A 17,545-nucleotide genomic window follows, 5' to 3' on the forward strand; every position below is an offset into this window, starting at 1 on the left:
ACTCCTCCCTTTTTCTGGCCAACTCCTAGTTGTAATTTTGACCTGACTTCCTTCAGGGAAGCCTTGACCCTCAAAATCTGGAAGACCAGCCATCCCTTGATTGTACATCTGTTCTTCCATGAATGCACACATGTTTTGCAGTTTTAGGTAACATAAAATATAAGTGACTCTGATATTCTGGAATTTTATTTTGTTTATTTCTTTTTCTTTTGGGATAACAACACTGTCTGCATAAAGCTGTCTTAACTCGAACATTTGAGTTATTCTGATGTGGCCAAAACTCCCCCAAGTATACCTCCAGGTTGGTTTTCTTTTCTTTTTCTTTCATGAATGGGGCATATGAGTCAGTCAGTTGTATGGAGAAAGTAAAAAACCCAATCTGAATTAACTGGATGGAGATCCAGTGATAATAACATTGTTCTTTCAGTTGGAAATTTGAGCTAGGATCTGAAAAAGGGAAGTGTAGCCAGAAAGGATAGTACTGCTTCTGAGGAACCAGAGGAGAGACCCTGAGGTCTGAGCAGGATGCTCCATGCTCCATGCACCACGTCTCGTTCTGGTGAGGCAGGAGCCCTAAGCTTGGGATGCTGCCATCATACTGCCCTCGGCCATGCAGTATGGGTGAACAGGCTTTACTTTTGCCTCAAAGTGCAGTTTTGCCTTAATCTCAAGCATTTTGATTTTTGCTTTGGTGTATGCCATTTTATAGACGTTTAAGATATTTCTTAACCAGATAGAGTTTTTGGAAATGAAAGAATTCTAATTGGAATTTTTTATGACATTTTAAATATTTAGTTTGTGTTCAGTAATTATAGTTCATATAATTTATTGTTTTGTGATTTTACTAGTTAAAACTTTTTAAGAAAAATAATAAACTAAAAGCTTAAAAAATATTCCATAGGAAAAAAATATTTCATGGAATATTTTTTTTAAAGGTGAAGGCTTTGTTCTGATTGTGAGCTCCATGTTCCCCTAAATAAAACAGTAATTCTCATATTCGTAGGACAGACGTAATAAAATCATCTTGAAAGAGTATACATTTTTTTCATCCCCAACTTCCACATGCTGTAGAATAGTGTCATGCTACTTTTACAGTTGAAAAATTTTAAAATGATGTAATGGCACTCATTGTCCAGGTGTTCCTTAATCTTTCACATCTGAGTTATTTGTTAGAGCTGAAAAGGGGCTCATTCTGGGCCTCGTGACATTCCTTATTCCTCTATATGTTCAATAGTCAGGGGATAATCAGCAACTTTTCCTTGAAAGGGATGGGGTTGGTTTTCAGGCTCCTCGGTACTAACTCTGCAGAGGGCTAGAATTCAATGAGGCAGTAGCTGGATATGGAATGGGACCAGTGGTGATCTTGCTTCCCCATCGGGGCCTGGTAAGATGCACAATCTGGTGCCAGCAGGGGCAAAGCTGTAGCTTTGTGACCACCCAGTAGAGAACGGAACTGGGGTAAACGGAGGACTCCCCAACTATTGCCAGAACATCGACTTTGGCCTTGAGTTGGTTCCTTTCAAGGGTGGAGGAATAATGGGGTTGCTAGCACTCAGCCTTGTTTCTTGACTATTTCGCCAGGATTCTTTTCGGAGCAGATTCATCAGGATGAGCATGCCGGCCCCGCTTAGGCTCCTGGACCTGGCAGGTCAGAGCCTGCTGCGGGACCAGGCCTCGGCCATCGCCGCTCTGGAGGTGCTGCCCATGGAGCTCTTCCCACCGCTGTTCACAGCAGCCTTCGCTGGGAGGCACAGCGAGACCCTGAAGGCGATGGTGCAGGCCTGGCCCTTCCCCTGCCTCCCTCTGGGGGCCCTGATGAAGGAGCAGCAGCCTCACCAGGAGACCTTCCAAGCTGCGCTCGATGGACTTGATGTCCTGCTTGCCCAGGAGGTTCGCCCCAGGTGAGGGTGATCCCGTAGACTGGGAGGGCCCTGGGGGTCCAAGCAAGATACAACTGGGGTCATGGAAAGTCCAGGGCCACAGGGTGGGCCAGCAGCTTCTGTGAGAAAGCTCAGAGCAGCCTTGGGTCCATCTCTGGGGTCACTCTAGGAATAGGCTATGGACTTGTAGGGCTGATTGAGATGCAGAGGTGACCAAAGGAACATGCTGCCCACCTCCTGCCAGTGGCACTTAAAGGTACTGCAAGTTGGGCCCAAGAAGGATCCCAGTAGCCCAAGGAGCCACTGACATCCAGGGTGTGGAGTAAAAGCACACGCCAGGCATCTGGGCCTTGCCTAGATTCTAAGACTCAGTCTTATTCCCCATTGATCTGAAAGCATTTCGGTCTGTCTCCCATCTTCCCTGCAGTAGGTGGAAACTGCAGGTGCTAGATTTACGGAAGAATGCTCATCAGGACTTCTGGACTGTGTGGTCTGGGACCAGGGCCAGTATGTACTCCCTGTTGGAGCCAGAGGTGGCCCAGCCCACGAGGAAGAAGCAAAAAGTGGATGGTTGCAGGCCACGGCCCAAGCCACCCTTGGCTCCTGTGGAGGTGCTGATAGATCTTTGCCTCAAAGAAAGTACCCCTGACGAGTCCGTCGCCTACCTCATCCAGAAAGTCAAGCAGAGGAAGGGTCTGCTGCACCTGTGCTGTAAGAAGCTGAAGATTTTCGCGATGCCCATGCAGAACATCAGGAAGATCCTGAACATCGTACAGCTGGACTCCATCCAGGATCTGGAAGTGAATTGCACCTGGAAACTGTCTACCCTGGGGAAGTTTGCTCCTCACCTGGGCCAGATGGCCAATCTGCGCAGGCTCCTCCTCTCGCACATCCACATGTCTTCCCACAGCACGCCGGCGAAGGAGGAGCAGTGCATCAGCCAGTTCACCGCTCAGTTCCTCAGGCTGCACCACCTTGAGGAGCTCTATTTGGACTCCATCTCCTTCCTCGAAGACCGCCTGGACCAGGTGCTCAGGTGAGGGACGGTGAGGTTTCTCGGCAGACGAGCATAAGCGCTTTTTTGTTTCAGTAAACAAAAGCGGGCATCTGCCGTGTGCCTGCCGTCGACAGTGCCAGAGCACGTCATGAGTCACTGGAAGGTCCACACACTGTCCCTGCTCTGTCTCTACGCATGTTGTCACATAACCTCCCAGATAAAGTTTGGTGGTATGAACTAGGATAGATACTATTCGAAGGGGCTGCTAGTTAGGAATCTGTATAAGGGGGGGCTTTGGGAATTCTTCCTGAGAAAATGATGCCTAAATTAGAATGATAAAAAATAACTAAACTTGAGGGCATGGTTGAAGGGGAAGTGCATCCGGTGTGAGATTTCAGATCCCAAGTTCTGCACTTGGCAGTTTTGTCAGCCTGAGCCTCTCCCTCCAAACCTTCCTTCAATTCCGTCTGTAAAGGGTTGCTCTGGGTCCCACATAAGGCACTAGAGAGGGAATGCCTGATTCGGGGATGAGGGGGAGGGAGCAAGAGTGAAGAATTGTGGAAAGTGATTCCTGGTACGTGGATGATACAGTGATCCAGGTTAGGCCTTGCAGGCTGCATGTTGCCAAGCCTTGCCCAGATTAGCTCTTTGTGCACATCTCCCATTAGCCTCATCGGAAACAGGTACCCAGGACTGGGGTCGTAGAAGCGGCCAGAGTTGAAAGCATTTCTAGTCGTGTCTCCCAGTGCTAAACTTCGATTCGATTCCCTTCCTTATTGGAGACATGGGGCCAGGCTCCCCTCTGAGTGCCTCACATTGTGGGATTGATTCATGCTCACAGCACCTCCAGGGGGCATGCTGTGGTGCATCTGACAGCACAGGGGGCATGGAGGTTTCGTTTACTTAACCACGTCACCGAGCAAATGAGTAATGGAGAAAGGACTACCCTGAAACTTGGATGGATTTGAGTGCCTTTTTTCCCCAGACGGCGTCCTGGGGCTTGACCGTCATCTGTAACGCCCTGGGTCTGCGTGCAGTGGGTCATCCCCCTGTCCCTCTGCCCGCCACCTCTACCCCCCCAGAACTAACTGCTCTGTCTCTCCCCAGGTGCCTGAAGACCCCCTTGGAGACCCTGTCAATAACTAATTGCCTGCTTTCGGAATCCGACTTGACACATCTGTCCCAGCACCTGAACGTCAGTCAGCTGAAGGACCTGGGTCTCAGCGGGGTCAGCCTGACCAATATGAGTCCTGAGCCTCTCCAAGTTCTGATAGAGAGAGCCTCCGCCACCCTCCAGGACCTGGACTTAGATGAGTGTGGGATCATGGACTCCCAGTTCACGGACATCCTGCCTGCCCTGGGCCGCTGCTCCCAGCTTACAACCTTCAGCTTCTGTGGAAACCCCATCTCCATGGCTGTCCTGGAGAACCTACTGCGCCACACCATCGGGCTGAGCAACCTGAGTCACGTGCTGTATCCGGCCCCCCTGGAGAGTTACGAGGACGTCCGTGGCACCCTCCACCTGGGCAGACTGGCCCAGCTGCATGCCAGGCTGAAGCAGATGCTGCAGGAGTTGGGGCGGCCAGGCATGGTCTGGTTCAGTGCCAACCCCTGCCCTCACTGCGGCGACAGGACCTTCTATGACCCGGAGCCCATTCTGTGCCCCTGTTACATGCCTGCCTAGCTGGATACACATCACAGGTTTTATTCTGGGCACTTGGACACTGAAGCCCAGGCATAAGTGTCTTAAAGGAGCACAGAAGCCACAGTTTGAGAAAATCAGCCTGATGCGAGCAGGAGAAGGAAAGGTGATTCAGGGAGGGGGAGATGTTGACTTGGGACTTAATAGGATCTTTGGGGAGATGCATCTTATAGTATTAGAAATATGAATCTGAATTTCTAGAGGGAGATTCGGGTTTGGGTGGTGGATGTGGGAGTTACCCCTGCATGGATGATTGTAAAGACATGGTCAGAAATAAAGAGAACCTCAGTGTCACCTGTCTGGTGTCCTCTGTGCTACATGAAGCTTATTCTCCAGGAATCCACAGTTCCTGATTAAAGGAGAAGGTATAGCGTTCATGAGGCTCAGACACTAAGCTGGGTGAGGTTCGGCCCCAGGAGTTCACGGCACCATTTATCATTCCTCCATTTGCTGCTTATCTCTGGCGCACCTGCTACCTCTTCACTTAATTTCTGTGGCTGTTTAAGGGGTCAACACACACACAGCGCATCCTCAGGGCCTGGAACATACCAGGGGGCCAATAGCACCACTGGAGAAAAAGTGCTTTGGAAGGGCTCTCACGAACTCGGCCAGACTCTGGACTCAAGCACTTCTCCCCAGTGGATCCAAAGTCTTCCTCCCTGGCCTTTGGCTGTACCAAGGTAGGGCTTTACTGTGTACAAGTCAGGTCCTCAAGACTGGAGGGGACGTACACCCTGCAGATGAACTGGAGCCCCTGAGCCTTACCAGCCCATTCTTGTCTCCCCACCAGGTCCAGTCCTTTCTCAATCAATTAGTTGTGGTCAGTAAAAATATGTAAATTCTTTTTAGCAAAATACTAAGATCATATAGATATATGACATTGGTTTAGTATTTGTTTCCCATATTAAAAATCTGACCTCTTTTTGTGGGGGCTAGATCATGTCAATGTGAGTTTGACTTTCTCTCCAGAAAATCTGCCTTCCTCGCTATCAAAGGTGGTAAGCCAACTCTGAGCAAGGAAGGTGATGTGGATTTGGGTCCTGAGAATGAATAAACAAACCCTTACCATGTCCTGGGAGACACTTGGGTGGAAGCAGGTCAATGTCAGACTTGAGAATTGGGGGTGTGGAGGGGCCACCCTGTGAGACCAATCATCCAAATGAAGATGTCACACTGTAGACTGTCCAGTGAGCAAGAGGGCTCCCTGTCCCCACACCTCTGCATCCTGGCCCTAGGCTGCCTCACGTCCCTCACTGCATGGACTCCCAGACAAATACTGGGAGAGAAGACCACACAACAAGGCCCAGGGCAGGACTCCATCTGCACATTTCCCTGACTTTAAGCAGGTCAGCCCTGCTTGTTGTTCCACTGCCTCTCATTCAGTGCTAGCCACTGTGTGTGTGTGTGTGTGTGTGTGTGTGTGTGTCTGTGTGTCTGTGTGTCTGTGTGTCTGTGCATGTGCACCACTGTCCTTGCTGGGTGTCAGCACCTTCCTCTTTTGCCACACACAACAACTGGCCTTTCAGTCTCTTCCTATACTGTTTACCCCTTCTGCCTAGAAGCCTTCTATCATATACCCAAAGAACCAGAAATAGGCACATCAGCTTCTGGGACACACCTTGCCATTTCTGATGGCAGAGAAAACAGAAATCTCTGTAAATTCATCAAAATCATAGAGGACAACATAGGCTGCAACCTCTTTGACATCGGCCACAGCAAATATTTTCATGACACATCTCCAAAGGCAAGAGAAACAAAAGAAAAAATGAACGTGTGGGACTTCATAAAGATAAAAAGCTTCTGCATAGCCAAGGAAACAGTCAAAAAAACTAAGAGGCAGCCAATGGAATGGGAGAAGATATTTGCAAATGACACTACAGATAACAGACTGGTATCCAAGATCTACAAAGAACTTCTCAAACTCAATACACGGGAAACAAATAATCAAATAAAAAAATAGGCAGAAGATATAAACAGACACTTTTCCAATGAAGCCATACAAATGGCTCCCAGACACAAGAAAAAATGTTCAAAATCATTAGCCATCAGGGAAATTCAAATCAAAACCACATTGAGATACCACCTTACACCAGTTAGAATGGCAAAAATGGACAAGGCAGGAAGCAACAAATGTTGGAGAAGATGTGGAGAAAGGGGATCCCTCCTACATTGTTGGTGGGAATGCAAGTTGGTATGGCCACTGTGGAAAACAGTGTGGAGGTCTCTTAAAAAGTAAAATATTGAGCTACCCTATGATCCAGCCATTGCACTACTGGGTGTTTACCCCAAAGATACAGACGTAGTGAAGAGAAGGGCCATATGCACCCCAATGTTCATAGCAGCATTGTCCACAATAGCTAAATCGTGGAAGGAGCCGAGATGCCCTTCAACAGATGACTGGATTATGAAGATGTGGTCCATATATACAATGGAATATTACTCAGCCATTAGAAAGAACAATTATGCAACATTTGCTGCAACATGGATGGAACTGGAGAAGATAATGCTAAGTGAAATAAGTCAAGCAGAGAAAGACAATTATCATATGGATTCACTCATTTATGGAACATAAGAAATAGGAAGATCGGTAGGAGAAGGAAGGGAAGAATGAAGGGGGAGTAAACAGAAGGGGGACTGAACCATGACAGACTATGGACTCTGGGAAACAAACTGAGGGCTTCAGAGGGTAGGGGGTTTGAGGATTGGGATAGGACAGTGATGGGTATTAAGGAGGGCACGTATTGCATGGAGCACTGGGTGTTATACGCAAATAATGAATCATGGAACACTACCTCAAAAACTAAGGATGTACTGTATGCTGACTCACATAACATAATAAAAAAATTATTTAAAAAAAGGAAAAAAAAAGAAATCTGTGTAACTGATGGAATGTCCCAAAAAAGAGAGTCAGGAAAAGATCTCATGTTTTCCTGACATGCACCTTGTCCTAGCATCCCTAATGTAGACCCAAGTTACAGGGACTAATTTCCAGAATGGGAACCAACAGCTCTAGGATTTGAGCAAAAGTGTACAAAATGGACAGCTTCTCTGGGAAGAAGAGGAAAAAACAAAGCATCACATGATCTCAGCATTGGGTTGCTCAATCACAAAATAGAGACAATACTCCATAATGATGTGGTGAGATTTACCTATGGGACTAACATGAAAAGCATGCATTGGAGTGCCCTGTTCATGGATGACCTCATGTAGGAAAGTGATGGTTATATCTGCCCAACACAAGTAAAGGAAGAACAAAAGTCACCACTGCATCTTGATTTTAAAGCAGGGTGTCCTACAGTCAGGGCTCTATTTGGCTGACCTCATTTGAGAGAAATCTGGCAAGATTCTTTACTCGGAATTTAGACTCTGCCGTCAAAATGTTCAAAGAGGCATGTTATCAAGGCAATGAGGTTTTTAAAACCCGGAATTGGTTGGAGAGAGTCCTCATCAGTAAGGATGGCCATACAAGGGGCCTGGGGAGGTAGTGACGGCTGGTGGCAGAGGGACCATATAGATGAAGGCCCTGTTGGGGGAGATAGGAGTCTCCAGGTCATTAGAAAGCAGGCAGGAGATTATGGCACACATAGTAGATTGTTCAGTAATAATTCACCTTGGAGCAGCTTGATCTGCACAGGAGATAGGCATATTGGATTTAGGGCAGCTGGAGATAAGGATGTGAGAGGAAGGAATATGGATAGAAAAGAATCAGAGGGCAATCTCATGTAACAAGACTGGGGAATCATCCGGAGGCCGAAAAGACCCTGGAAGGAGACCGGAGGCCTGGGCAAAACGAAAATGTCAAATAATTCTAGGAGAGGGAGTTGGGGAGAACTGAACTGTAGTAGTTTCAGTAGTAGTTTCACTTTTTTTTTAATAATATTGTTTTATTATATTATGTTAGTCACCATACAGTACATCCCTAGTTTTTGACGTAATGTTCCATGATTCATTACATGCGTATAATACCCAGTGCACCATGAAATACATGCCCTCGTTAATACCCATCACCAGCCGATCCCATTCCCCACCCCCACCACCTGAAGCACTCAGTTTGTTTCCCAGAGTCCATAGTCTCTCATGGTTCATTCCCCCTTCTGTTTACCCCCCCCCTTCATTCTTCCCATTCTTCTCCTACTGATCTTCCTACCTCTTATGTTCCATAAATGAGTGAAACCATATGATAATTGTCTTTCTCTGCTTGACTTATTTTGCTTAGCATTATCTCCTCCAGTGCCCTCCACGTTGCAGCAACTGTTGAGAAATCATTCTTTTTGATGGCTGAGTAATATTCCATTGTTTATATGGGCCACATCTTCTTAATCCAGTCATCTGCTGAAGGGCCTCTCGGCTTGTTCCACAATTTAGCTATTGTGGACAATGCTGCTATGAACATTGGGGTGCATATGGTCCTTCTCTTCACTACGTCTGTATCCTTGGGGTAAATACCCAGTAGTGCAATGGCTGGATCATAGCGTAGCTCAATTTTTAACTTTTTAAGGGACCTACACACTGTTTTCCAAAGTGGCTGTACCAACTTGCATTCCCACCAACAAGGTAGGAGGGATCCCCTTTCTCCACATCCTCTCCAACAATTGTTTCCTGCCTTGCCCATTTTTGCCATTCTAACTGGTGTAAAGTGGTATCTCAGTGTGGATTTGATTTGAATTTCCCTGAAGGCTAATGATTTTGAACATTTTTTCATGTGTCCATTAGCCATTTGTATGGCTTCATTAGAAAAGTGTCGGTTCATATCTTCTGCCCATTTTTTGATTTGTTTGTTTGTTTCTTGTGTATTGAGTTTGAGAAGTTCTTTGTAGATCTTGGATACCAGTCTTTTATCTGTAGTGTCATTTGCAAATATCTTCTCCCATTCCGTGGGCTGCCTCTTAGTTCTTTTGACTGTTTCCTTGGCTGTGCAGAAGCTTTTTATCTTTATGAAGTCCCACACATTCATTTTTTCTTTTGTTTCTCTTGCCTTTGGAGATGTGTCATGAAAAAAGTTGTCGTGGCTGAAGTCAAAGAGGTTGCTGCCTATGTTCTCCTCTAGGATTTTGATGGGTTCCTGTCTCACATCGAGGTCTTTCATCCATTTGTACTTGATCTTTGTGTATGGTGTGAGAGAGTGGCCAAGTTTCATTCTTTTGCATATAGCTGTCCAATTTTCCCAGCACCATTTATTGAAGAGACTGTCGTTTTTCCACTGGATGTTTTTTCCTGCTTTATCAAAGATTAGTTGCCCAAAGAGCTGAGGGTCCATTTCTGGGTTTTCTATTCTGTTCCATTGGTCTATGTGTCTGTTTTTGTGCCAGAACCATGCTGTCTTTGTGATCACAGCTTTGTAGTACAGCTCGAAATCCGGCATTGTGATGCCCCCAGCTTTGTTTTTCCTTTTCAACAGTTCCTTGGTGATTCGGGGCCTTTTCTTGTTCCACACAAATTTAAGGGCTGTTTGTTCCAGTTCTTTGAAAAATGTCATTGGTATTTTGATCAGGATGGCATTGAAAGTGTAGATTGCTCTGGGTAGCATAGACATTTTAACTATGTTAATTCTTCTGACCCATGAGCATGGAATATTTTTCCATCTTTCTGTGTCTTCTTCAATGTCTTCCAAGAGTGATTTGTAGTTTCTAGAATATAGCTCCTTTTCGTCTCTAGTTAAGTTAATTCCGAGATAACGTATGATTTTTGGTGCTATTGTAAATGGGATGGATTCCCTAATTTCTCTTTCTTCAGTCTCATTATTCGTGTATAGAAATGTAACTAATTTCTGAGCATTGATTTTGTATCCCGCCACATTACTGAATTGCTCTATAACTTCTAATAGTTTGGGAGTGGATTCTTTTGGGTTTTCCATGTAGAGTATCATGTCATCTGCGAAGAGAGACATTTTGATTTCTTCTTTGCCGATTTGGATACGTTTTATACCTTTTTGTTGTCTGATTGCTGTTGCAAGGACTTCTAGTACTATGTTGAATAATAGTAGCGAGAGTGGGCATCCTTGTCATGTTCCTGATCTTAAGGGAAAGTCTTCCAGCTTTTCCCCACTGAGAATAATATTTGCTGTAGGCTTTTCATAGATCACTTTTATGAGATTGAGAAATGTACCCTCTAATCCTACACTCTGAAGGGTTTTAATCAGGAAAGGATGCTGTATTTTGTCAAATGCTTTTTCAGCATCAATTGAGAGGAATATATGGTTCCTGAGTCTTGTCTTGTTGATATGTTGTATCACGCTGATTGATTTGCGAATGTTGAATCACGCTTGCATCCCAGGTATGAATCCCACTTGGTCATGATGGATAATCCTTTTAATGTACTGTTGGATTCTATTAGCCAGGATCTTGTTGAGCATTTTGGCGTTCATATTCATCAGGGGTATCGGTCTGTAATTCTTTTTGATCAAGTCTTTGCCTGGTTTGGGGATCACGGTCATACTGGGCTCATAGAATAAGTTTGGTAGTTTTCCTTCTGTTTCTATTTTTTGAAACAGCTTCAGGAGAATAGGTATAATTTCTTCTTTGAATGTCTGGTAGAATTCTCCGGGGAATCCATCAGGCCCTGGAGTCTTGTTTTTCGGGAAGTTTTTGATCACTGCTTCAATCTCTTCATAATTAATTGGTATGTTTAAAAAATCAATTTCTTCCTGTTTCAGTCTTGGTAGTTTAGAAGTTTCCAGGAAGGCATCCATTTCTTCCAGGTTGTTTAGTTTATTGACATAAAGGTGTTGATAACAATTTCTAATGATCCTTCCTATTTCGTTGGTGTTGGTTGTGACCACTCCCTTTTCATTCATAACTTTATTATTTTGGGTCCTTTGTCTATTCTTTTGAATAAGTCTTACCAGTGGTTTATCGATCTTATTTATTCTTTCAAATAACCAGCTTCTAGTTCTGTTGATCTGGTCTACTGTGGTCCTGGATTCTAATTCATTGATCTCTGCTCTAATCTTGATCAACTGCTTTCTCGTGTGCAGGTTAGGCCTGTTCTTCTGTTCCTGTTCCAGCTTCTTGAGGTGAGAATATAAAAACTGCATTTTAGATTTGTCTATTCTTTTGAGTGAGGCTTGGATGGCTATGTATTTTCCCCTTAGGACTGCCTTTGCCATGTCCCATAGGTTTTGGACCGTTGTGTTTTCATTCTCATTGGTCTCCATAAATTGTTTAAATTGTTTTTTGATTTCCTGGTTTATCGAATCATTCTTGAGCAGGATGGTTCTTAGTTTCCAAGTGTTTGAGTTTCTTCCAAATTTTTCCTTGTGATTGAGTTCCAGTTTCAAACCACTGTGGTCTGAGAATACACAGGGAATAATTTCAGTTTTTGGTATCGGTTGAGACCTGTTTGTTGACCCAGCATATGATCTATTCTGATGAACATTCCATGTGAATTCGAGAAGAATGAGTATTCTTTGGTTCTGGGGTGTAGTGTTCTATATCTATATATGAGGTCCATCTGGTCCAGTATGGCATTCAGAGTTCTTGTTTCTTTGTTGATTTTCTGCTTAGATGATATGTCTATTGCTGATAGTGGAGTGTTGAGGTCCCCTACTATTAACGTATTTTTATCTATATGTCTCTTTATTCTGGTTAAGAGTTGGCTTGTGTATCTTGCTGCTCCCCTGTTGGGGGCATAGGTATTTATAATTGTCATATCCACTTGTTGGATACATCCTTTAAGAATAATACAGTGTCCTTCTGTATCTCTAACTACAGTCTTTAGTTTAAAATCCAATCTGCCTGGTATGAGAATCGCTACCCCAGCTTTCTTTTGAGGTTCATTGGCATGAAAAATGGTTTTCCATCCCTTCACTTTCAGTCTGAATGTATCTTTAGGTTCAAAATGAGTCTCTTGTAGACATCAAATGGATGGGTCATTTCTTTTTATCCAATCTGCAACCCTGTGGTGTTTTATGGGAGCATTTAGGCCAGTCTCATTGAGAGTGATTATTGAGAGATATGATTTTAATGATGCCATGTTGCCTGTAAAGTCTTTGTTTCTATAGATTATGACTTTCTGTTCTGTATCACTCTTGGGGCCTTTTTACTTTTACAGAACCCCCCTTAATATCTCCTGTAGGGCTGGTTTCGTGGTTACGCAGTTGGTCAATGACTGGCGATTCTGGAAGGTCTTTATCTCTCCATCAATTCTGAATGGCAGCCTTGTTGGATAAAGGATCCTTGCCTGCATGTTTTTCTCTGAAAGGGCACTAAAAATGCCCCGCACCAACCCTTTCTCTCATTCTAGGTCTGTGTAGACAGGTCTGACGTAATTCTGATACCTTTGCCTTGATACGTGAGAAATTTCGTTGCCCTGGCTGCTTTCAATACTGTATCCTTGAATCTAATATTTGTGAATTGCACTATGATGTGACATAGGGGACGTTTGTCTTGGTTGAATTTGGGAGGGGTCCTCTCTTCCTGTTTGACATGAATGCTTGTTTCCTTTGCTAGATTAGGGAAGTTTTCAGCTACAATTTGTTCAAATATCTCTTCTAGACCTCTCTCTTTCTCCACCCCCTCGGGGATGCCGATGATTCTGACATTGGAACCTTTCATTGAGTCAGTAATCTTCCATAACCTATATTCTTGAGATTGGATTTTTTTGAGCCAAGTTTCTGTTTTAGCTTTCTCTTCTACCATCCCATCCTCCAATTCACTAATTTGTTCTTCTGCCTCATTCACCCTGGCCGTCAGAGCATCTAGTTTTGACTGCATTTGATTCATAGCATTTTTAATTTCTGCCAGATTCGCTCTCATTTCCGCCCTTAGAGATTCTATATTCTCGTTGATATTTTCGTTAATATTTTTTTCAAGTCTACACATCATCTTGACCATTGTTACTCTGAACTCCATTTCTGATAATTTGGTTATATCCATATCCATCAGTTCTGTGGCAGAGGTCACAGACTCATTATCTTTTCTTTGCTGAGGGGGGAGGATTTCTAATTCTCGTCATTCTGATGAGGAGAGGTTGCAGGGCTGTCCAGAGCCCAAATCATTGACCAGGACCCAGGCAGCATGCTCTTGTTTTATAGGGACCTTAGGGATGTGGGCTTCTTGATTTTCAGCCTGCCTTCTGGGGGAGGGTCCTGCCGTGCCGATACTCAGGCAACCCTTTTTGAGTAGAGTCTCCCTGTCCCCGGCGAGGGGGGATGGGAATGGGCACAATGTGAGCTGGTATTTCCGGGCTTTTGTTCTGTGGCAGCTTTCCCTGGTGGTTTTCTGTGGCTCTTCTGAGAGAGCAGCAGTGGAAGAATCCTAGCCTCTGTCTCAGAAGAGAGAGATCACAGTCCGCTCTCCACTGAGCTGTCCTGGCCTCTTTAACCCTATTTCTGTTGGTGTTACTAAAAACCCTATAGCATCCTGGGTTGTGCACCCCACAGCTGGCGTCCCAGCCCTCACTTCCAGGGCCTTCACGTCTCTGTCCTTTATGTTTCTAACCCCCCCAGCCACCAGCCGCCCCCGCGCGCTCCCGAGCTCCCTGTTTCAGTATGGCTTGGGGGCGCTCCGGAGCGCCGGTTTTCAGTCTGGTTGCACACGCGTTCCCAGGTTCACGATCTCAGTCTGCTCTCTCATGGGTGGCAGTCCGTGAGTCCGGCCCGCTCCCCAGTGCAGGTGGCTACCGCTTCCTGGCACCTGAGTGTGAAGACTCCTCCCCCTTCCATTTATCTTCCAACATCTGTGCACAGATTCACGGCTCCCCACTTCATACCTCAATATTCAGTGCTGGAGATGTTCATTTATAGAGATCCAGATGTATCTTCCTTCATTTCAGGCTGATTCCGTGGGTTTTCAGGATGGTCTGGTACCTATCCAGCTCGACTCAGGGGACCAGCTGAAAAAGGGGACTCCTACCCCTCCGCCATCTTAACTCCTCCTCCATTTTTTTTTTTAAGTAGGCTCCAGCCAGTGCAGAGCCCAATACAGGGCTTGAACTGAAGACCCAGGGATCAAGACCTGAGCTGAAATCAAGAGTTGGACACAACCTACTGAGCCACCCAGGCATCCCCTGGATCAGTATTACAAACCCAGATTATAGCTACTACTACTACTACTGAGGACAAGGGTGGTGGCTATACAATGAGAAAGAGAGAGAAATAGCCCAGACTCTGCCACTGACGTGAAATCATTGTGAGAAGCATATTTTCATTACCTGACCAATCTTGTGTCTTACTGGTGATCTTGGGCCGTGAAACTTAAAAAGATAAATCAACTGAGCAGCAGGAGGCCCCTCGGGCTGAGCTCGATTCTGGTTGGGATTCATTTGCTGCTCCAGAGAGAGAACTTCAGCATTGAGAGGAGACAAACCTGGGATTCTCCCAGGATGCTGTTGGTCCAGATACCTAAGAGTTGTCAAGATGAATTTAGAAAGAGCAGAACAAAAGGAGAGTCGACCCAGCATTTGGACAAACAGAATTTAATATGATGAAGCAGGACCTCAGAGGGCTGGAGCACAAAGCCATTGTCCACAGGACTTGTCTGCAATGTTTTCTTCAATAATCTTCCAGTCTTGAGAAAGAGCAGGGACATGGGTCCCTGCGTCTGTGTCATGGGCAGACTGTGGCAATGCAGGCCATCAGCACTGTGGATCCTGAACATGTCAGTGTGGATTTCACATGATATGCACAAGTGCCTGGTGGATCCCGGGGTCTGTCAGATGTCTGCAGGCCCCACTTACTCATGGCCTTGGTGAGCACCCGGAAAGCCTTATTCTAGTCCACAGTCTATCCTATATTTTGAAAATTAATAGTACGGAGGACCGCAGGGGAAGAGAGGGAAAACTGAATGGGAAGAAATCAGAGAAGGAGACAAACCGTGACAGACTTTGGAATCCAGGAACCAAACTGAGGGTTTCAAAGGCGAGGAGGATGAAAGGATGGGGTAACAGGGCGATGAGTATTAAGGAGGGCACATGTGGTGATGAGCACTGGGTGTTATATGCAACTAATGAATCATTGAACATTACACCAAAAACTAATGATTTATTATATGTTGGCTAATTGAACATAAAAAAAAGAGAGAAACCTCACTGAAATGGAGTCTGGAGACCAGAAAGGGGACCTCTCTTGCCTACCACTCCTTGAGTCCTGTGCAAACCCAACAGAAAGAGACCTACCTTCTGCTCCCAACAGGAAGAAGATGTTTTACTACTGCTGCAGGAGGAAGGAAGATGCTCTCCTCTCTAGGCAACAGCCCAGCCAATGAGTGACAGTCCCAACTCAGCCAATGAAAAGCCACTATACTTTTAGCTCCTAGTTTACTCTGATGGAATTTTTGTTTGTAATAACCCTTCCCAGCCCTCAGCCCACCTTTCCTCTCTAAAAGAGCAGTCCTCTGCTTTGTTCTCCAGACTTGCCTATGGTTTTGCCACAACTTCTTGGTTGTGAATTCCAATTCTCTGCTATTCCTGAATTATTTCACTGGTTAAATAACTGAGTTTTTTTTTCTTCTTTCTTTCTTTTTAACATTTTTAGACTTTTTATTTTTTTATTGAAAGATAGTTGATGCACAGTGTTATATTAGTTTCAAGTGTACAACATAGTGATTCAAAAACTCTATTTGTTATGCTCTACTCATCACGAGTGTAGCTACCATCTGGCACCATTGCCACTATTACAATACCATTGACTATATTCCCTATGTTATACCTTTCATTCCTGTGACTTATTCCTTCCATAACTAGAAGCCTGTACTTCCCACTCCTCTTTACCCACTTTCCCCATTCCCTCATCCCCCAGATAACTGACAGATTTATTTCAAGGGTAACAACGTCCTATCATGCTTTGATGACATGGATCTATATTTTCTTCACTTTACTCCTAGGTGAAGAATCATATGCTATGTTTGCTTCTTCCTTCCTCCTAGCTCAATTTGGCCAATGCTTTAGCTGAGGGGTAGAGGAGTGCTTCTACACAATTCCTTAAAAAGGCCAAAATGGAAAAGGACAGATATGAAATATGATTGACATATAACTACTATTGCTTGACAAGCCTTCAAGCTCACCGAGCAAGGAGCCTATGCTCCTAGTAGGGTGCCTGTTCTAATTGGTGGGTGTCAACCCATAGGATATAGAAAGAGAGAATGTGAAATGTGATGAAATTGTGCTGGTTTGCTAATTTATGCAATAACAAATACTAAAAGGTTTATCAACCATTAGCCAAATAAACAAAAGTTCATTACCTGTTTCTAATATACTAGATCCTCTGCCAGGTACCAGGGGTACCTAGGATGTAAGGTAACAGGGTTGCCTTCTTCATGGTTCTTGGAAGCACAATGGCCTCAGGAATGGATTAGTGAGGCTGAAACATGGGTGCGATTATGAGCCACTATAGGCTGGCCCCCCACCTGAGGTTACCCCTCAAGCATTTCCATTTCCTGAGACTGTGCTATGGCAACTTCCAGAAACACAACCTACACAGCAGAGCCCAGGGGATTAAAAAAGAGTCTGAGATACTATCCCTCCTATTTCACAAATTTTAATGTGGAGTAAGAGCTACCACTTACTGAGCACAACCTCATTTAATCCCAAGATCATTCCGCTTGAGTATATATGAAGTTGTGATTGGTAATAAGAAATATAAATCCTTGTTCCTCTTTCTGGCACAGAGCTCCTGAAACCTTTGGTATTTCCCAAGTGGTGAAAGCAATAAAGGTGTCTTTTGTTATGTTAATGGAGTGACTTTTGGAAAGCAAGGAAGGATGGGGGCTGTTTGCCTATGAAGCCAACCATGTGGTTAGAGGGTTGAAATTTTCAGTCTCACCCCTGGCCTCTGGGGAGGGGAAGGGCTGGAGATTGACTTCAATCACCAATAGCCAATGATTTAATCAATCGTGCTTCTGTACTGAGGCCTCTATAAAAACCCAAAAAGATGGAATTCGGAGTGCTTCCAGGTTGGTGAACATGTGGAGATTTGGGGACTGGTGTGCTCCTCGAGGGCTTGGAAGTTTAGTGTCCTTCTCCCATGCCTCA

General features: G+C 44.9%; 1 protein-coding gene across 1 annotated transcript; it reads left to right on the plus strand.

Moving 5' to 3' along the window:
• Nucleotides 1–268: 268 nt before the first annotated feature.
• LOC123786246 (melanoma antigen preferentially expressed in tumors-like) lies at nt 269–4,810 on the plus strand. The gene is made up of 4 exons (XM_045788488.2): nt 269–301; nt 1,582–1,901; nt 2,308–2,916; nt 3,985–4,810. The coding sequence occupies exons 1-4, from the start codon at nt 269–271 to the stop codon at nt 4,559–4,561; spliced, it is 1,539 nt and encodes a 512-aa protein (XP_045644444.2). The 3' UTR covers nt 4,562–4,810.
• Nucleotides 4,811–17,545: the final 12,735 nt, after the last annotated feature.

Source organism: Ursus americanus, chromosome 30 (assembly GCF_024610735.1).
Source record: "Ursus americanus isolate L20-20 chromosome 30, mUrsAme1.1.p, whole genome shotgun sequence".
Lineage (NCBI taxonomy): Eukaryota > Metazoa > Chordata > Mammalia > Carnivora > Ursidae > Ursus > Ursus americanus.